Genomic DNA, 21,754 nt, shown 5'->3' with positions numbered 1-21,754 from the left:
GTCAGATTTGCTAATAGGTTTTAGTTATACACATGCTACGTTCAACCAGTTAGCATTCCGAGTTCCGACCAGCACTTGAATGTGGCATAAGGCCTGGCAGGCTGTCTGGTTGGCAGTTAGTAAGTTGCTGGTTGGCTAGCTAGAAATTACAACATGCACAGAAACCTATGACATTTGCCCATGTGTACTTTTGTTAGGCGGCATAAACAATCACTGATATCTTACAGCGTAATCAGATGTATGAAATCAGATCTATTTAATCTATTCAGATCTGTCTCTGTGATACGATCACAGGCACCCTACATCTCTATGACTCCCCACACAGTAGAGTGGACATTGACACAGATACTTATGACTGTGGCGTCCAACCTGAGAGCACCAGTGTACCATCAGAAGAGGGGACCACCAGTGTACCATCAGAAGAGGGGACCACCAGTGTACCATCAGAAGAGGGGACCACCAGTGTACCATCAGAAGAGGGGACCACCAGTGTACCATCAGAAGAGGGGACCACCAGTGTACCATCAGAAGAGGGGACCACCAGTGTACCATCAGAAGAGGGGACCACCAGTGTACCATCAGAAGAGGGGACCACCAGTGTACCATCAGAAGAGGGGACCACCAGTGTACCATCAGAAGAGGGGACCACCAGTGTACCATCAGAAGAGGGGACCACCAGTGTACCATCAGAAGAGGGGACCACCAGTGTACCATCAGAAGATGGGACCACCAGTGTACCATCAGAAGATGGGACCGCCAGTGTGGAGACGCTGCATTCAGACTCAGTAGCTTCCTCCTCCTGTACTGTTGATCCCCAGTTGGACTTGGGGGTTGAGAGACAGGATAGTCATAGCACAGCCCCCAGAATACTCCACTCAAAAGACAAATCCAAAGTTCACATCCTCCATCCAGGCGATGCCTCCAGCTCTTCTGCTCCTAAATACCCAGGCAAAGACATCACCCCTGTGCTGGGGGAGCTCAAGGCCTACATCAGCCAGGTAGATGACCACCTAGCCCTGGGAAGCTCTATAGGAAAGTGCCAGGCCTACAGCACCATCGCATTGTTGGGAAGGGCCTGTAGTAAAGTAAGCTTTTCACTGTTAGTCTACACCTGTTTACAAAGCATGTGACGAATAAACTTTGATTTCGTGTGTTCCTATTGCCGTCTTTTCACCTTCCCTCCCATTCAAAATAAAATAAGTTGCAACATGTCATCTCGTGGAGTGACTGAATTATCCATTGAGGTATTTGCTGCATATTGTGTGATGAGTGTTCGACTTTTCCCACTGAGGCAACCCATTGCACTCAGCAGGAGTTGAGCGACAGGCACTTGTAGCTACAACCTTGATTTGTGCAACAGTCGGCCACACTGAATCTTATCTCGCTCTTCACACAGTTGCTATAGCAATAGATTTTATTGGTGAAAAAATAAGGAACAGAAAAGATGAAGAGGGAAGAAATAAACCCAACAACAACTTTCTCTTCATAATTCATCCAACAAAATATTAAAAAGCACTGACCCAAAACTAGATACAGTACCAGTCCCAAAGTCCTCACACAGGTATACATAAAGGGGGAGTTGACAGTGAAAAAGTGGAATGCGGAGTGGTGCGCTCCTTGAGGATGGCTCTCGGTTCCATGGGGCGGAGGCAGCTCCACTTGAACCACCTGTCCGGTACAGTCTTTCCCCACACGGGGGCTCAAAGCTGGGAGAGAGACGTGGAGTAGGCAGGGTGTGGGTGGGTGTCAGGGTGGAGAGGGAAGGGGTTGGTAAGTTGATTGGCTTTCTTTTTTTGCTCATAATCATCATTGTTGTTAGGCTCTTGCTTCATCTTCTCTCCTTGGACAGCCTCAACTTCTGGGGGAAATGGGAAAGGGTTATTATATTATACTTCGTAAAGTATCAAAAAGTTAAACTTTTTAACATAAGCTTGTGACAAAAAGTACAAGAATGACATACCATCATCATTGCCATCCTCATCATCAATACTAAGGTCTTCTTCCTGGGGAGATAGGACAGTGCTTTCAAACCATATCCCCCGTTGATCTTTTGGGTCACAAACAAACCAAAAAACGGGCTTTACCTCTTCATCGCCGCTGACTTCATCATCCTCCTCGTCAAAGTCTTCCTCCTCTCCATCCTCATCCTTCACTCCTAACATTTAAAAAAAAAAGCAAAGAAATACATCACACCCACTGTCGAAAAACCCAACACAATAGAATCCCCTTGCATGACAATATCCACGATGTACTAACATGGTCTCTAACATGTACTGAAAAAATATATATATAAGACGCAACATATAAAGTGTTGATTCCAAGTGTATTTGTCAAATTTGTTTACATCCCTGTTAGTGAGCATCTCTTTTGTCGAGATAATTCATCCACCTGACAGGTGTGGCATGTCAAGAAGCTGATTAAACAGCATGATCCTTACATAGGTGCACATTGTGCTGGAGAGAATAAAAGGCCACTAAAATGTGCAGTTGTCAAAACACAATGCCACAAGTTGAGGAAGCATGCAATTTGCATGCTGATTGCTGAAATGTCCACCAGAGCTGTTGCCAGATAATTGAATGTTCATTGCTCTACCATTAGCCACCTACATAATTTTAGAGAATTTGACAGTACGTTCAACTGGCCTCACAACCGCAGACCGTGTAACCAAGCCAGCCATGACCTCCTCATCTGGCTTCATCACCCGCGGGATCATCTGAGACTAGCCACCCGGACAACTAATGATACTGAGTTTGCACAAATGAAGAATGTATGCACAAACTGTATCAGGGAAGCTCATCTGCATGCTTGTCGTCCTCACCAGGGTTTTGACCTGACTGCAGTTTGGCGTCATAACCATCTTCAGTGGGCAAATGCTCACCTTTGTGTATTGCGTTGTGTGGACGAGCGGAATGCGGATGTCAACGTTGTGAACATTAGTGGCCCATGGTGGCAGTGGGGTTATGGTATGGGCAGGCATAAGCTACGGACAATGAACACAATTGCATTTTATCAATAGCAATTTGAATGCAAAGAGATACCATGATGAGATCCTGAGGCCCATTGTCATGCCATTTATCTGCCGCCATTGTCTCGTCTTTCAGCATGATAATGGAGGACCCTTGTTGTAAGGATCTGTACACAATTCCTGGAAGCTGAATGTCACAGTTCTTCCATGGCCTGCATACTCTGACATGTAAACCATTGAGCGGTTTGGGATGCTCTGGATCAACTTGTACGACAGCGCGTTCCAGTTCCCGCCAATATCCATCAACTTCGCACAGCCATTGAAGATGAGTGGGACAACATTCCAGACCACAATCTACAGCCTGATCAACTCTATCCAACGACCCTACCATTAAGGTATCTGTAACCAACAGATGCATATCTGTATTCCCAGTCATGTGAAATCCATAGATTAGGGCCTAATGAATTTATTTCAATGGCTGATTTCCTTATATGAACTAACTCAGTAAAATATAAGAAATTGGTGCATGTTACGTTTATTTTTGTTCAGTGTATAATGATATACCATTTAGTAGATGCTTTTAGCCAAAGTTGCTTGCAGTATTGTGTGCATAAATTTTACATATGTGTGGTCCCGGGAATCAAACCCACTATTATGCCATTGCAAGCGCCACACTCTACCAACTGAGCTACAGAAGACCCACATTATCAACTCAAATTACAACTGCATTTTCATTTTCTATTACTTCCTCAAAACATGGGAAAAAAATGAAATCGTTGCCAACCCTCATCGTCGTCGTCCACCCCATCCACGTCAGATGCCTCTCGGTCCTTCACGTCGTACCCGTCCAGGTAGATAAGCTGAGGGAGCAGCTTGAAAACACTCTCCCTGTAGTCGTTCAGGTTGGTCACCTCACAATTGAACAAGTCCAGACACTTCAGGCTGCCCAGCTTTTTCTGTGGGACCAAATGGGTGTAGGGTAATTAGGGGGTGAACAACACTACCTGAATAAATCTCTAATTAGATTTGAGAGCACACCTTATCCCCATATAGGCTAGCAAACAAATTTTGACCAGAGCCACATAGGGAAACAAACATCACACTGCCAACTAGGTCTATGGTCAAAACTCTAAAAAGGGAAAAGTGTCATTTGAGACATAGCCTGAGACAACGAGATGGTGTCGCACTGTATTGTGCTCTACCGGGAGTTTGGTGTACCTACCAAAGGTTCCAACGTGCTGATGTCTTTCAGTTTGTTCCCGCTAAGATTTAGATGTGTGAGGTTGGGGAGTTTCTCTGCTAGCACGTCAAGGCCACCAGAGATTCTGTTGTCACCGAGTTCCAACTGCAACATAATGTGAAGATATACAGTGAGCTCCAAAAGTGTTTGGCCAGTGACATTTGTTTTGACTGTACTCCAGCACTTTGGATTTGAAATGATACAATGACTGTGGTTAATTTTAAATTTGAGAGTATTTTCAAGTGAGCATTTTAGAAATTACATCACATTTTGCACATACAGTATTTCTCCCATTTTAGGGGACCTAAAGTATTGGGACAAATTCACTTGTGTATTAAAGTAGTTAAAAAGTTGAGTATTTGGTCCCATATACATGGCACGCAATGACTACATCAAGCTCGTGACTGCACAAATTTGTTGGATGCATTTGCTGTTTGTTATGGTTGTTTCAGATGATTTTGTTCCCAATATAAATGAATGGTAAATAATGTAGTGTCATTTGAGTCACTTTTATTGTACATAAGAACAGATTACATTTCTAAACAGGTCTACATTAATGTGGATGCAACCATGATTACGGATAATCCTGAATAAATTGTGAATAATGATGGGAAAGTTAGATGCACAAATAGCATACGCCCAAGACATGCTAACCTCTCACCATTACAATAACAGGAGGTTAGCATTTTTGGGGGGGGGCTATGATATTTCTGCGTGCCCCTGTGACAACAATGTTGGACCCCCTTGTGGCCCCACTAAATGTGGAGTATTAAATATTTTTTTACAATATGACAACAATAACATCTAATGTAACTGGCCCCTCTAGCAGTGCCCCTGTGACAACTATGTTGGACCCCATTGTGGCTCCACTAAATGTGGAGTATGAAATAATTTTTTACAATATGACAACAATAACATCTAATGTAACTGGCCCCTCTAGCAGTGCCCCTGTGACAACTATGTTGGACCCCATTGTGGCCCCACTAAATGTGGAGTATGAAATCATTTTTTACAATATGACAACAATAACATCTAATGTAACTGGCCCCTCCAAAGTACCTGAACCTCTCCAAAGTGCCACCAGAGAGGAGGCTGGTCGTAAACTTTCTCTTGCCTTTTCAGTATTGAGAATAAGTGTCTCAGACATTCCAAACACAAATTATGCGGGAAATGGTTGGTGGGGATTGAAACAATCATGTCATATCATTTAGCATTTTGTGATGTCATTACGGATGGTATAACAATAACTATCTTTAAGAGCTTTCACAATGTAGATATCAGATTTGCATCTAAATGTTCTAAAACGTATGATTAAATATGAAACTAGCTGTGAAAAGATAGCAATGTGACTTTAGCCTTCTAAATGAGAATTGATTGACACCAAATCAGGCCCTCGAGGACTGGAGTTGCCCACCCCTGCATTAGACGGACCGGGCGATTTCAACAGAGAGAAGACAGACAAGTGTAAATAAATACATTGCAATTCTTTTCAAATGAGCGGTCGTTCATGTGCAATGTATTCACATTCCCATGAGCATAGTTTTCCAACTGTATATACGATGGGTTCCCTCTGTCTCTCCCGCTCTCTTTCTCCCCACCTCTTTCCATTGTTTAACAAGCCTTCAAAATCGGGTTAGTCCACTAGGGACCTTTCATTGCATTGTTAGTAATCAATTCAACCTATACTGTGTGTGTTTTTTTATGTATTTCTGTGTATAGTTAGTAAATAAATTAAGCCAATTTTTGTGTCGCTGAATCATTTAGACTATGGTTCGTGCAGATTTATGAGGTCAAGAATTTCAGAATGAGACTGATGAGGTAATAATGATTAATGGATGACTGGTATGATAATATATTCTTGAGTTAATTCGGAAAACGGTAACTCATTAAAAACTTTTTCCATGGTACCCCAAGTTACTAATGAGTTCATTGTTACATGATTCATTTAATCACGTAATAATTAGTTATGTGATGACTTATTTTATAAAATCAATTAAATTATAGTCACGACATACATAAAATAGCTTATCAAACAAACTTGGTTACACACGTATCCTTCACTAAAACAAGGTGCAAAAATAGAAATAAACTGAACTATTTACAAATGGCATTCGTGTTCATTTTACATCCCAGGTGTAGATGACTAGACTTCACTTTCACCATAGCTTGTGCATGTCGTGATAGTCTGAAGCAGTCCCTCTCTGACAGGAAACAAAAAGCAAACTGGTATTTCAGACAGAAGATCTGGCATTTCACAATTTTTCCCCCTTGTGTTTTGTGCAATGCTTGCAGTTCTTCCTTTTATCTGTTGGCATGCGTGTTGGGTAGTGACACTCACCTTGAATGGGGGGGGGGGGGGGGGGGACAGTTGCTTTTGGACCCCAATTCAGCTATTTCCAACACCAGCTGCTCTCAGAAGGCCAACTGGGAGAGGGGTTTGACCTCTTGCTTTGGCCATCGGCTTGAGGAGAATTAAATAACTTACTGTGTCAATGTCCACAAAGTGGTAGAAAAAAACTATTATTCCACTTCCTGTGGAGGACCTGGTTGTGGCCTATCAGAGCATCAGATCGGTTGACACCCCCCCGTGCTGGCATTGTAGTCCTTCACAGACACAGAGAAATTCTTCCTCAACCATGCTCCATTGGCATTTTTCTCTCTCTGAGACATGGAAATGATTTAATGCCTTATGCTGTGTGGTGAGCATGGTTACTTCCCTAGTGTCCTTCTATTTCACAAAAAGCAGCTTGTTAGTCCTGATCCCACTCTCTGCAGTCTTTGCCATGTCGTTTACCTTGGTCTTGGGGAAATCGATTCTGTTAGGACTAATGGTGCCACAAGCCCCTATTTTCTTTTTCAAGAGGTCTATGAAAAGCATGGGACTACAATAACAATTGTCCACAAAGAAGGGGAAGCCCATCAGCTGCATGAGTCATAACTAAGGCCCTTACCAGTGGGTGTGATCACCTTCATAGATGAAAAAATTTGCCCATGTAGGCAGAGGCTGAATCGGCTAACGCAAAGAGCTTGTAACCCCATTTGGTCAGCTTATTTTTAATATTATGCATCAAGCCAATTCAAGCCTTTGAGACAACCATATGCTCATCTATAGATAGATTTTGAGCAGGCTGGAAGTAAGTTTTGCATGCCTCCACCATGTCATGATAAAGGGGCTTGACTCTTGCAAGACAATCATACCCTGAAGTCCCCTTCTGGTCATTCTCCTGATCCTTTTGTGGGTCACACCTGTGACGAGTATGGTTGATGGCCAAGAATAGGTTCACTCATGATGGAGGCGGGAACTCAAACCGATAGAGTGGGGACTTGCTCCAGTTGTCAACTAGTCTTGATACCTTTACCAGTCTCATATAAATCACCTTACTAATTAGTGTTCCCAGTACAGAGGTGGTAAAGTAGAGCTGAAACAGCTGTAAGGGGGTGTATGTTTAATCACTAACCAACTGTGGGCCTTCAGGTCGTTTGGGTATAGACCTAATTTGTTCTGGCTCCTCATCTTCAAGGACTGTATGCCACCGGTCCTCAGTTTCATCTCCCTCTGTTCTGCTGCTTCCACAGCCTCTTTGTTGAGGCCTAGATTTCATCCCTGCCCCAGAACCTCCAGGTGAACTTACAGAGAGGGGAGTTGTGCCAGGGCCTGCAGTGGGGGAGGTTGAAGAGGAGTGGGGCCTCAGCAAAACTCAGAAAAAAAAAAGAAACGTCCCTTTTTCAGGACCCCGTCTTTCAAAGATAATTCGTAAAAATCCAAATAACTTCCCAGATCTTCATTGTAAAGAGTTTAAACATTGTTTCCCATGCTTGTTCAATGAACCATAAACAATTAATGAACATGCACCTGTGGAACGGCCGTTAACTTCTTGGGACTGGGCGGCAGTATTGAGTAGCTTGGATAAAAAGGTGCCCAGAGTAAACTGCCTGCTACTCAGTCCTAAAAGCTAAAATATGCATATAATTAGTAGATTTGGATAGAAAACACTGAAGTTTCTAAAACTGTTTGAATGATATCTGTGAGTATAACAAAACTCATATGGCAGGCAAAAACCTGAGAAAAAAATTCAACCAGGAAGTGGGAAATCTGAGGTTTGTAGTTTTTCAACTCTTTGCCTATTGAATATACAGTGTCTATGGGGTCATATTGCACTTCCTACGGGACCTGTTGGATCGGAGGGTGAGGGCTAGGGCCATTCCCCCCAAGAAGTGTCCGGGAACTTGCAGGTGCCTTGGTGGAAGAGTGGGGTAACATCTCACAGCAAGAACTGGCAAATCTGGTGCAGTCCATGAGAAGGAGATGCACTGCAGTACTTAATGCAGCTGGTGGCCTCACCAGATACTGCCTGTTACTTTTGATTTTGAACCCCCCCTTTGTTTAGGGACACATTATTCAATTTTTGTTAGTCATATGTCTGTGGAACTTGTTCAGTTTGTCTCAGTTGTTGAATCTTATGTTCATACAAATATTTACACGTTAAGTTTGCTTAAAATAAAACGCAGTTGACAGTGAGAGGACGTTACTTTTTTTGAGTTTAGATGTCCAAATAACATTTTATTGGTCACATACACATGGTTAGCAGATGTTAATGCAAGTGTTGCGAAATGCTTGTGCTTCTGGTTCCGACAGTACAGTAATATCTAACAAGTAATCTAACAATTCCCCAACAACCTCAACTAATACACACAAATCTAAAATGGGGTGAATGAGAATATGTACATAAGTATATGGATGAGCGATGGCCGAGCGGCATAGGCAAGGTGCAGTAGATGGTATAAAATACAGTATATACACGTGATATGAGTAATGTAAGATATGTAAACATTAAAGTGGAATTGTTTAAAGTGACTAGTGATGCATTTATTAAAGTGATCGGTGATTGGGTCTCAATGTTGGCAGCAGCCTCTGAGTTAGTGATTGCTGTTTAGCAGTCTGACGGCCTTGAGATAGAAGCTGTTTTTAATCCCTCGGTCCCAACTTTGATGCACCTGTACTGACATTGCCTTCAGGATGATAGAGGTGTGAACAGGCACTGGCTCGGGTGGTTGTTGTCCTTGATCTTTTTGGCCTTCCTGTGACATTGGTTGTTGTAGGTATCCTGGAGGGCAGGTAGTTTGCCCCCGGTGATGCATTGTGCAGACCGCACCACCCTCTGGAGAGCCTTGTGGTTGAGGGCGGTGCAGTTGCTGTACCAGACTGTGATGCAAGCCTGACAGGATGCGCTCGATTGTGCATCTGTAAAATTGTCAGGGTTTAGGTGAAAATACAATTTCTTCAGCCTCCTGATGTTGAAGAGGCGCCGTTGCACCTTCTTCACTACACTGTCTGTGTGGGTCGACCATTTCAGTTTGTCTGATGTGTACGCCCAGGAACTTAACGTTCCACCTTCTCCACTGCTGTCCCTTCGATGTGGATAGGGGGGTGCTCTCTCTGCTGTTTCCTGAAGTCAACGATCATTTCCTTTGTTTTGTTGAGTGAGGTTTTCCTGATGCCACACTCCACGTGCACTCCACGTGCCCTGATGCCACACTCCCGTGAACAGGGAGTACAGGAGAGGGCTGAGCACACACACTTGTGGGGCCTCAGTGTTGACGGTCAGCAAAGTGGAGAGGTAGTTTCCTACCTTCACCACCCGGGGGCAGCCCGTCAGTCCAGGATCCAGTTGCACAGGGCGGGGTTGAGACCCAGGGCCTCCAGCTTGATGATGAGCTTGGAGGGTACTATGGTGTTGAATGCTGAGCTGTATTCAATGAACAGCATTCTTACATGGGTATTATTTTTGTCCAGATGGGACAGGGTAGAGTGCAGTGTGATGGCGATTGTGTCATCTGTGGACTTGTTGGGGCAGTATGCAAACTGAAGTGGGTCTAGGATGGCCGGTAAGGTGGCGGTGATATGATCCTTGACTAGCCTCAAAGCACTTCATGATAACAGAAGTGAGTGCTACGGGCGGTAGTCATTTAGTTTACTTATCTTTGCCTTCTTGGGTACAGGAACAATGGTAGCCATCTTGAAGCATGTGGGGACAACAGACTGGGATAGGGAGCGATTGAATATGTCCGTAAACACATTAGCCAGCTGGTCTGCGCATGCTCTGAGGACACAGCTAGGGATGCCGTCTGGGCCAGCAGCCTAGCGAGGGTTAACACGTTCAAATGTTTTACTCACGTCAGCCACGGAGAAGGAGTGGGGCAGTCGGTGTTAGCGAGCTGCGACGGTGGCACTGCATTATCTTCAAAGTGGGCAAAGAAGGAATTTAGTTTGTCTGGAAGTGTGACGTGGCTGTTTTTGTAGTCTGTGATTTCCTGTAGACCCTGACACATATGTCGTGTCGGAGCCGTTGAATTGCGACTCCACTTTGTCCCTGTACTAGCATTGTGCTTGTTTGATTGCCTTGCAGAGAATAACTACACTTTTATTAGCCATATTTCCAGACCTCTTTTCATCGTTAAATACGGTGGATCACGCTTTCAGTTTGGCGCAAATTCCGCCATTCATCCATGGTTTCTGGTTAGAGTAGGTTTTAATAGTCACAGTTGGTACAACATCTCCAATGCACTTCATTATAAAACACACTCACCGAGTCAGCATATAAGTCAATGTTGTTCTCGGAGACTGACCGGAACATATTCCAGTCCTGGTGATCAAAACAATGTTGAAGTGTGGCGTCCGATTGGTCAAACCAGCATTTAATGGTTCTTGTCCCCGGTACATCCTGTTTGAGTTTCTGCCTATAAGACCGAACGAACAAGATTTCGGATTTGCCGAAGGGAGGGCGGGGGAGGGCTTTATATGCATCATGGAAGTTAGAGTAACAGTTGTCGAGAGTATCAGTCCTGCGTGTCGTGCAATCAATATGCTGTCAGAATTTAGGTAGCCTTGTTCTCAAATTTGCTTTGTTAAAATACCCAGCTACAATAAATGCAGCCTCTGGATATTTAGTTTCCAGTTTACATAGAGTCCAGTGAAGTTCCTTGAGGACCATCTTGGTGTTCGCTTGAGGGGGAATGTACACAGCTGTAACTAACTGACGAAAATTTTCTTGTGAGGTAATATTTGATTGTAAGGAATTCTAGGTTGGGTGAGCAGAAGGACTTGAGTTCCTGTATGTTGTTATGATTACCCCATGAGTCGTTAATCAAAGCATACATCCCCGCCCCTTCCTCTTCCCAGAGAGGTGTTTATGTCTGTCGGCGCTATGCATGGAGAAGCCCGGTGGCTGAAATGATTCCGACAACATTGGCTATAGGCTAGATTTGTTCCAACCAACCCAATTATTAATTTCATACCCCCCATGCCCCATAGCTATAGCTCAAACACAGAACAAATCAAAGCTTACCTTGTAAGATGTTTGCTTTAAATATTGTGTAAAAAAAAAAAAAAGACGCCCTGCTTTTGCAGATGGGGGCTACCGTTCTCATACCAGACTGCGGCAGGGTAGCCTAGTGGTTAGAGCGTTGGACTAGCAACTGAAAGGTTGCAAGTTCAAATCCCCAAGCTGACAAGGTACAGATCTGTTGTTCTGCCCCTGAACAGGCAGTTAACCCACTGTTCCTAGGCCGTCATTGAAAATAAGAATTTGTTCTTAACTGACTTGCCTAGTTAAATACATTTAAAAAAAAACTGAATTTAGCAGTTTTTAAAATCTTTGCTATGCTGTAATAAAGCCTTACATTTTTTTATCAGTTAGAACAGACTGGGATTACTTATAATTTGGTTGTTTACACTGTTCCAAACAGGCAGCAAAATGATATGGTAATCTAACAGCACCCCTTTGTGTCACATAATATGCACGCAGCTCTCGCTCCTATACACTCCTTTTTCTTATTATAATGATCATAATTGTAATAAGTAAAGTCGTTATCATTTGTAGGCATAGTATAGTATCCTTGTATAACCCCCATAGAGCTGTAGACCTAAGAACGCGTCCTGTTAAGTTTTAATACCGTAACTTAGGCCTATATTTCAATATATAGGCTACTGTATCAAATCGAATCAATCAATCATTCCTGCCATCACACAGCATACAAAACATTCAGGCTTTGAAACGCAATCAAGCATTTTAGTTTTAAAATTAAATAAAAGGAAGCTTTGAATAATTAACCTAAACAATAAATAAACCGCAATTTACTAATGCATGCAACTGTTTTTAGTCTGCTGTAATAAAGGCTATATCATTTTTGTTAGATACGACTCTGGTACAACACTTAGTGTTGTTTACACTGTTCCAAATGGTCAGATTTTTTTTTGTAATGTTAATGCAACTGTTTGGCACACATAATACTCACACAAGGCGTACTCCTATACAGCTTTAGCAGGGACAGTGCAATAAACACTTGCTGTGGTGCCCTTTTCTGCAGTAGGGAGGTGGGCGAGACAACATGCACCAGTCACACCCCGTCATTTTTTTAAAACACTGTTTAATGACCGAGTCATTTGTGTGGCTTAATTATTTAATCAAACAGTGTGCTTAAAGCGTCAGACAAGCTCAGTGCATATGTAGTTGGTTTTATTCAAACACATAGGGTGTGTATGTCAATTATGGATAAAGAGGTTTAAACATTGACCAATCGTTTGGTCGAAAGAACAGGACGATTCTCGTTTGACCAATATATTTTTATGGGGACAGCCCTAGTAGCATCCACATTAATATAAGTTTAGAAACATCAATCAAATGAATCAATAAAATGTATTTATAAAGCCCTTCTTACATCAGCTGATGTCACAAAGTGATGTACAGAAACCAAGCCTAAAACCCCAACCAGCAAGCAATGCAGGTGTAGAGGCAAGGTGGCTAGGAAAAACTCCCTAGAAGGGAGGCTATGAGGGGTGGCCAGTCCTCTTCTGGCTGTGCCGGGTAGAGATTATAACAGAACATGGCCAAGAGACATGTATTCTTATTTACAAAAAAAGTGACTACAAAATTACAAACCATTAATTTGTATTGGGCACAAAATAATGTGAAACAACCAAAACAAACAGCAAACGTATCAAACAAATTTATAGAGTCACAACCCTGATTTAGTCACTGCATGCTATGAATATGGGACCAAATAATTAACTTTTTACTACTTTAATACACATACAGGGCCTTCAGAAGGTATTTATACTCCTAGACTTATTCCACATTTTGTTATGTTCCAGCCTGAATTCAACATCGAATAAACACAAAATGAAAACATGTTTAGAAATGTTTGCAAATGTATTCAATTATATACAGTAATCTCTCATTTATATAAATATTCACACCCGAGTCAATACTTTGTATAAGCGCCTTTGGCAGTGGTTACAACTGTGAGTCTATCTGGGTAAGTCTAAAACCTTTCCACACTTCGATTGTGCAACATTTGCCCATCATTGTTTTCCAAATTCTTCAAGCTCTGTCAAATTGGTTGTTGATCATTGCTAAACCATTTTCACGTCTTGCCCTAGATTTTAAAGTAGATTTAAGTCAACTCTGTAACTCGGCCACTGAGGAACATTCAATGTCATCTTGGTAACCAACTTCAGTGTAGATTAGGCCTTGTGTTTTAGGTTATTGTCCAGCTAAAGATGAATTCATCTCCCAGTGGTCTGGTGGAAAGCAGATTGAACCAGGTTTTCCCTGTGCTTAGCACCATTTTGTTTCTTGATACTGAAAAACTTACCCGTCCTTAACTATTACAAGCATTCCCATTACATGATGCAGCCACCACCATGGTTGAAAATATGGAGAGGTACTCAGTAATGTGTTGTGTTAGGATAAATTCAATACTTTTAATTCAGGGCAAAGTTTATTGCTTTGCAACCTTTTTTGCAGTTTTACTTTAGTGCCTTATTGCAAACAGGATGTATGTTTTGAAATATTTTTATTCTATACAGGCTTCCTTATTTTCACTCTGTCAATTAGGTTAGTATTGTGGAGTAACTGATCCATCTTCAGTTCTATCACAGCCATTCATTTGTAAAAAATATCTAAAAACATAATTCCACTTTGACATTAGGGGGTATTGTCTGTAGGTCTGTGACAAAACAATCTAAATGGAATCCATTTTAAATTCAGGCTGTAACACAACAAAATGTGGAATAGGTCAAGGGGTGTGAATATTTTCTGAAGGTACAGTAAAAGTGAATGTCCCAATACTTTTGGTCCCCTAAAATGGGAAAATACACTCAAATTAAAGCTGACATTCTGCACTTTAACCTCGGTCACTGTATAATTTCAAATCCAAAGTGCTGGAGTAGAGCCAAAATAAAATTGAGACTGACGCAATACTTTGAGCAGTCACTTCTGTCAAAAAATGCCCAAGCAAGTAACAAATCTTTCAGAAAACAATGACCATGTCCCAAATGGAAACCTATTCCTTATGTAGTGCACAACTTTTGACCAGAACCCTCAAAAGTAGTGCACTGCACAAGGAATAGGTTGCCATTAGGGACTACATTTTTTCAAAAGAACACAAAATGTCACTTTACTATAAGTGTAAGCTTGTGTATAAAAAAAAAATCTATAAAAAAAAGGGCCCCTCCACACACACACCCGGTCAAAAGTTTTAGAACACCTACTCATTCAAGGGTTTTTCTTTATTTTTACATTGTAGAATAATAGTAAAGACATCAAAACTATGAAATAACACATATGGAATCATGTAGTGAACAAATAAAATGTTAAAGAAATCTAAATATATTTTATATGAGATTCTGCAACGTAGCCACCCTTTGCCTTGATAACAGCTTTGCAAACTCTTGGCATTCTCTAAACCAGCTTTGAGGTAATTTCAATTAACATGTGTGCCTTAAAAGTTCATTTGCGGAATTTCTTTCCTTCTTACTGCATTTGAACCAATCAGTTGTGTTGTGACAAGGTAGGGGAGGTATACAGAAGATAGCCCTATTTGGGAAAAGACCAAGTCCATATTATGGCAAGAACAGCTCAAATAAGCAAAGAGAAACGACAGTCCATTACTTTAAGACATGAAGGTCAGTCAATGCAGAAAATTAAAATTTCTTAAAGTGCAGTCACAAAAACCATCAAGAGCTACAATGAAACTGGCTCTCATGAGGACCGTCACAGGAATGGAAGACCGAGTCACCGCTGCTGCAGAGGATAAGTTCATAAGTTACAAGCCTCAGAAATTGCAGCCCAAATAAATTCTTGACAGAGTTCAAGTAACAGTAACATCTCAACATCAACTGTTCAGAGGAGACAGTGAATCGGGCCTTCATGGTCAAATTTCTGAATAGAAACCACTATTAAAAGGACACAAATAAGAAGAGACTTGCTTGGGCCAAGAAACACGAGCAATGGACATTAGACAGGTGGAAATCTGTCCTTAGGTCTGATGAATCCAAATGTGAGATTTTTGGTTCCAACCGCCATGTCTTTGTGAGACACAAAGTAGGTGAACGGAAGAGCTTCATGTGTGGTTCCCACTGCGAAGCATGGAGGTGGTGGTCTGATGGCGTGGGGGTGCTTTGCTGGTGACACTGTCAGTGATTTATTTAGAATTCAAGGCACACTTAACCAGCATGGCTACCACAGCATTCTGCAGCGATATGCCATCCCATTTAGTTTGCGCTTAGTGGGACTATAATTTGTTTTTCAACAGGACAATGACCCAACACACCTCCTGGCTGTGTATGGGCTATTTGACCAAGATGGAGAGTGATGGAGTGCTGCATCAGATGACCTGGCCTCCACAATCACCCAAACTCAACCAAATTGTGATGGTTTGGGATGAGTTGGACCGCAGAGTGAAGGAAAAGCAGCCAACAAGTGCTCAGCATTTGTGGGAACTCCAAGACTGTTGGAAAAGCATTCCAGGTGAAGCTGGTTGAGAGAATACCAAGAGTGTGCAAAGCTGTCACCAAGGCAAAGGGTGGCTATTTGAAGAATCTCAAACATAAAATCCTTTAAGATTTGTTTAACACTTTTTTGGTTAATGCATATCCATATGTGTTATTTCCTAGTTGATGTCTTCACTATTATTCTACAATGTAGAAAATAGTAAAAATATAGAAAGAATGTTGATTGAGTAGGTGTTCTAAAACTTGAGTGAGTGAGTGTTTGTTTTAAATGAAGCAAAACATTACCTTTTTGAGTTTCCCAAGTCTGGGAAGGTTGGAAACTGAGAATAAGCCAACATTTATCAAACTGAGGAATTCCAGATTGACAAATTCTTCTGTGAGGCCTTCGATTTTCCCTTCATTTGATCTGCTGTTGTCCAGGACAAGTTCCCGTACCTATAAGGATAAAAAATAAATATTGAATGTAATCCATGAAATTCAAAGATTCTATTTTTTTTAATGCATGTGTACATTGTTTACAGCTGCACTACAAACTCAATTGAGAATGCAAACTTTATTTTATGCATACATGATAAATAATAATTTGAGTGCTTATTTCTATTTTACAAATGTCCAGAGACACCCTCAGAGAGTGGGGTCTCTGCCAGGGTCTAATTATCTACGGCGACACTGGAGCAATTAGGGCACACCCACAGATGTTTCACCTTGTTGCCTTAGGGATTTGAACTAGACCCAGTAACTTCATTCAAAAAGTGAGGCAAATTGTATTGACTTCATTCACACTCTTGTTTTGGTTCGGTAGCAGCAGGCATCACATGAGGAAGCACATGCCTCCCAGGCAGAAGTTCGGTTAAACCCTCTTTAGAGATTGAGATTCCACATAACTGATTGCATTTGGATGTCATGAAATGGGTCAAATAGTCTTGCAGCAAAGAAACATCTAAGCACTTTAGAAAAAGATCTGATCACATCGATTCTGATTAACAAAGCCATGATTCGCTAAAAATTTTTTTGTCAAATATGCCTCGCTTCGAAGCAAGCAACACTGAAGCATGCACGAGAGCGCCAACGGTTTTGGATGACTGTGTGATAACACTCCCGTATCCAATCTGAACAAAACCTTTAAACAGGTCAACATTCACAAAGCCGCTGGGCCAGAAGGATTACAAGGACGTGTACTCAAAGCATGTGCGGACCAACTGTCAAGTGTCTTCACTGACATTTTCAACCTTTCCCTGACAGTCTGTAATACCTACATGTTGCAAACAGACCCCCGTAGTCCCTGTGCCCAAGGAAGCGAAGGTAACCTGCCTAAATTATTACCGCCCTGTAGCACTCATGGGGGTAGCCATGAAGTGCTTTGAAAGGCAGGTCATGCCTCACATCAACAGCATCCTCAAGGACACCCTAGACCCACCCCAATTCGCTTACCGCCCCAACAGATCCACAGATGACGCAAACTCAACCCACACTACCCTTTCCCACCTGGACAAAAGGAACACCTATATGAGAATGCTGTTCATTTACTACAGATCAGCCTTTAAACACCATAGTACCCACTAAGCTGTTTATTTTGTTTATCTGTCGGCCCCGGCCTTGAACTCGGGCCCTGTGTGTAGTTAACTGGCCCTCTCTGCCCATTCATCACCATTTTACCTGTTGTTGTCTTAGCTGATTAGCTGTTGTCTTATCCGTTGTAGTCTTAGCTAGCTCTCCCAATCAACACCTGTGATTGCTTTATGCCTCGCTTTATGTCTCTCTAATGTCAATATGCCTTGTATACTTTTTAGGATAGTTATCCTTGTTTTAGTTTACTGCGGAGCCCCTAGTCCCACTCATCATGCCACAGATACCTCTTATCCCACCTCCCACACATGCGGGGACCTCACCCAGCATAACTAGTGCGTCCAGAGATTGAATCTCTTATCGTCACTCAATGCCAAGGTTTACCTCCACTGTACCTGCACTCTACCATACCCTTGTCTGTACATTATGCCCTGAAACTATTCTACCACACCCAGAAATCTCATTTTATTTTCTGTCCCCAAAGCACTAGAAGACCAGTTGATAGCCTTTAGCTGTACCCTCATCCTAATCCTCCTCTGTTCCTCGGATGATGTAGAGGTTAACCCAGGCACTGTGTGTCCCCAGGCGCTCTCATTTGTTGACTTCTGTAACCGTAAAAGCCTTGGTTTCATGCATGTTAACATCAGAAGCCTCCTCTCTAAGTTTGTTTCACTCACTGCTTTAGCACAGTACGCCAACCCTGATGTCCTTGCCGTGTCTGAATCCTGGCTTAAGGGCACCAAAACCCCTGAAATTTCCATCCCCAACTACAACATTTTCCGTCAAGATAGAACTGCCAAAGGGGGAGGAGTTGCAATCTACTGCAGAGATAGCCTGAAAGGTTGTCTCATATTTTCCAGGTCTATGCCCAAACAGTTCGAGCTTCTAATAAAAAATAAAATAAATCTCTCCATAAATAAGTCTCGCACTGTTGCCACCTGTTATAGACCCCCCCTCAGCTCCCAGCAGTGCCCTGGACACCATATGTGAATTGATTGCCCCCCCCCATCTATCTTCAGAGTTCATTCTGTTATGATAAAAATTACAGACCTCTACATGCTTTGTAAGTGGAAAACCTGCAAAATCAGCAGTGTATCAAATACTTGTTCTCCCCACTGTAGATGCCCTAAATCTCACAAATTATCAAGGAACCCACCAGGTACAACCATAAATCCGTAGACATGGGCACCCTCAGATATTATCCTGACCAACTTGTCCTCCAAATACACCTCTGCTGTTTTCAATATGAATCTTAGCGATCACTGCCCCATTGCCTGCATCCGCTATCGGTCCAAGGTCAAACGACCATCCCTAATCACTGTCAAACGCTCCCTAAAACACTTCTGCGAGCAGGCCTTTCTAAATCGACCTGGCCCGGGTATCCTGGAAGGATATTGACTTCATCCCGTCAGTGGAGGATCCCTGGTCGTTCTTTAGAAGTAATATCCTCACCATCTTAAATAAGCATGCCCCTTTTAAAAAATGTAGAACTAAGAACAGATTTTGTCCTTGGTTCATTCCAGACCTGACTGCCCTTGACCAGCACAAAAACATCCTGTGGAGGACTGCACTAGCATCGAATAGTCCCTGCGATATGCAACTTTTCAGGGAAGTCAGGAACCAATACACTCAGTCAGTTTGAAAAAGCTAGCCTTTGCTTTCCTAACAGACATTTGCATCCTGTAGCTCTAACTCCAAGAAGTTTTTGGACACTAAAGTCCATGGAACTACCGCGGTCATCACCCTCTTCAAAAGGGGTGACACTCTTGACCCAAACTGTTACAGACCTATATCCATCCTGCCCTGCATTTCTAAAGCCAAGTTAAACAGATCACTGACCATTTCGAATCCCACCGTACCTTCTCCGCTGTGCAATCAGGTTTCCGAGCTGGTCACAGATGCACCTCGTCCACGCTCAAGGTACTAAACGATATCATAACTGCCATCAATAAAAGACAGTACTGTGCAGCCGTCTTCATCGACCTGGCCAAGGCTTTTGACTCGGTCAATCACCGTATTCTTATTGGCTGACTCAACAGCCTTGGTTTCTCAAATGACTGCCTCGCCTGGTTCATCAACTACTTCTCAGACAGAGTTCAGTGTGTCAAATCGGAGGCCTGTTGTCTGGATCTCTGGCAGTCTATGGGGATACCACAGGGTTCAATTCTCAGGCCGACTCTTTTCTCTGTATACATCAACGATGTCACTCTTGCTGCGGGTGGTTCCTTGATCCACCTCTACGCAGACAACACCATTCTGTATACATCTGGCCCTTCTTTGGACACTGTGTTAACAAACCTCCAAACGAGCTTCAATGCCATACAACATTCCTTCTGTGGCCTCCAATTGCTCTTAAACGCTAGTAAAACTAAATGCATGCTCTTCAACCGATGGCTGCCCGCACCGGCCCGCATCACTACTCTGGACGGTTCTGACTTAGAACATGTGGACAACTATAAATACCTAGGTGCCTGGATAGACTAAACTCTCCTTCCGGACTCATAGTAAGCCTCGTTATTGTGTTACTTTTGATAATTTTTTACTTTTATTTTTTAACTTTAGTTTATTTGGTAAATATTTTCTTAACTCTTCTTGAACTGACCTGTTGGTTAAGGGCTTGTAGTAAGTAAGCATTTCACAGTAAGGTCTACACTTGTTGTATTCAGCCCATGTGTCAAATAAAGTTTGATTTGAGCATGAAAAACCCAGCAGTGTTGCAATTCTTGACACAAACCGATGTGCCTGGCACCTATTACCATACCCAGCTCAAAGGCACTTATATTTCTGTATTTCTCTTTCACCCTCAATGGCACAAATAGACAGCATGTCTCAATGGTCTCATGGCTCAACAATCCTTCTATAACCGGTCTCCTCACCTTCATCTACACTGATTGTGGTGGATTTAACAAGTGACATGGGATCATAGCCGTCACCTGGTCAGTCTCATGGAAAGAGCAGGTGTTCCTACTGTTTTGTATATACACTCTGTGTGTATGAGTCCTTCTATAAATAAAGGGGGCATCACGCCTGAAGAATGAAAAAGATAAACATCATTTCTATGCTTTAATAACAAACAATTCGCTGACCGCTCGCAACATATACGGTAAAGAGGTAAATCGAACTTAAGGCTATTGTTTGTTATTGAGGTAAAATCGGAGTATAATACTTATGTCAACCCCAATACATTCATGTCATCGTCACCAATCAACGTAATTAGTTAAAACCGACTGACTACTACCGATTTCTGTATGCTAGCTAGGCTAACCAGTTTATATGAACGGGAGTTAGAAGTGACTGCTAAATGCTAAGTTCTAAGTCTGAAAAGGGACTACTTTTAAATGTTATGCAGCGAAAACAGCCAAATATATCGAAATCGGACCTGATTTGACGAATATCGACTTTGTTAGATCAGATTTGTTGAATGTGCGAAAATCTAGTAAATGTTGGAACGCAGTGTGTTCCATTGACTCCTTTACCTTATCTACACAGGCGGTGTTTTTCCACTCTTCGTTTGCCCGCCGTCTGCTGCTATAGCCCATCCGTGACAACGATCGGCGAGTTGTGCATTCAGAGATGCAGTTTTGCACACCACTGTTGTACTGCGCCGTTATTTGTCTAATTGTAGCCCGCCTGTTAGTTTGCACGATTCTTTCCAATCTCATTCGACCCCTCTTATCAACGAGCTGTTTACGCCCACTGGACTGTCGCTGACTGGATGTTTTTTGTTTGTCGCGCCATTCTCGGTAAACCACAGACACTGCTGTGCGTGAAAAGCCCAAGAGTGCGGCTGTTTGTGAGATACTGGATCCGGCGCGCCTGGAACCGACGATCATACCACGCTCAAAGTCCCTTAGATCTCTCTTTTTACCCATTCTAACGTTAAATCGAATAGTTAAGCTGGATGCCCGTCTGCCTGCTTTATAAAGCAAGCCACCGCCACGTGACTCACTGTCTGTAGGAGCAATCCATTTTCGGAAATGGGGTGGTGTTTGCAGCAATCTACGGTCAGGAGAGTATTAGGGCCAATGAGACTTTACAAAAATATAAACACAACATGGAAAGTGTTGGTCCCATGTTTCATGAGCTGAAATTCAAAAATGTTCCATATGCACAAAATGCGTATTTCTCTCAAATAGTGTGCTCAAATTTGTTTACATATCTGTTAGTGAGCAATTTATCCTTTGTCAAG

General features: G+C 42.4%; 1 protein-coding gene across 2 annotated transcripts; it reads right to left on the bottom strand.

Annotated features, from left to right (window-relative positions):
* Window positions 1-1,399: 1,399 nt before the first annotated feature.
* LOC110519070 (uncharacterized) lies at window positions 1,400-21,543 on the bottom strand. 2 transcript variants are annotated; one of them, XM_036933725.2, is made up of 7 exons: window positions 21,042-21,543; window positions 16,285-16,434; window positions 4,188-4,310; window positions 3,750-3,921; window positions 2,085-2,155; window positions 1,961-2,003; window positions 1,400-1,855 (listed from the first exon to the last, which is right to left on the bottom strand). In XM_036933725.2, the coding sequence occupies exons 1-7, from the start codon at window positions 21,435-21,437 to the stop codon at window positions 1,701-1,703; spliced, it is 1,110 nt and encodes a 369-aa protein (XP_036789620.2). In that variant the 5' UTR covers window positions 21,438-21,543; the 3' UTR covers window positions 1,400-1,700. The 2 variants fall into 2 exon arrangements, with proteins under 2 accessions (XP_036789620.2, XP_036789619.2); XM_036933724.2 differs by having other exon boundaries at window positions 1,400-1,858; window positions 21,042-21,539.
* Between the last annotated feature and the right edge of the window lie 211 nt (window positions 21,544-21,754).

Source organism: Oncorhynchus mykiss, chromosome 10 (genome assembly GCF_057628025.1).
Source record: "Oncorhynchus mykiss isolate SJ-2025 chromosome 10, ASM5762802v1, whole genome shotgun sequence".
NCBI classification, from domain to species: domain Eukaryota; kingdom Metazoa; phylum Chordata; class Actinopteri; order Salmoniformes; family Salmonidae; genus Oncorhynchus; species Oncorhynchus mykiss.
This window is presented reverse-complemented; position numbering and strand designations above follow the sequence as displayed.

Excerpts from the sequence above, each read along its gene's own strand:
- LOC110519070 (XM_036933724.2), bottom strand. The coding sequence starts at position 21,437 with ATGGGTAAAAAGAGAGATCTAAGGGACTTTGAGCGTGGTATGATCGTC. Across the intron at positions 3,922-4,187 it reads TCAGCACGTTGGAACCTTTG|AAAAAGCTGGGCAGCCTGAA; the intron begins GTAGGTACACCA and ends TTGGTCCCACAG. Across the intron at positions 2,004-2,084 it reads AAGTCAGCGGCGATGAAGAG|GAAGAAGACCTTAGTATTGA; the intron begins GTAAAGCCCGTT and ends CTATCTCCCCAG.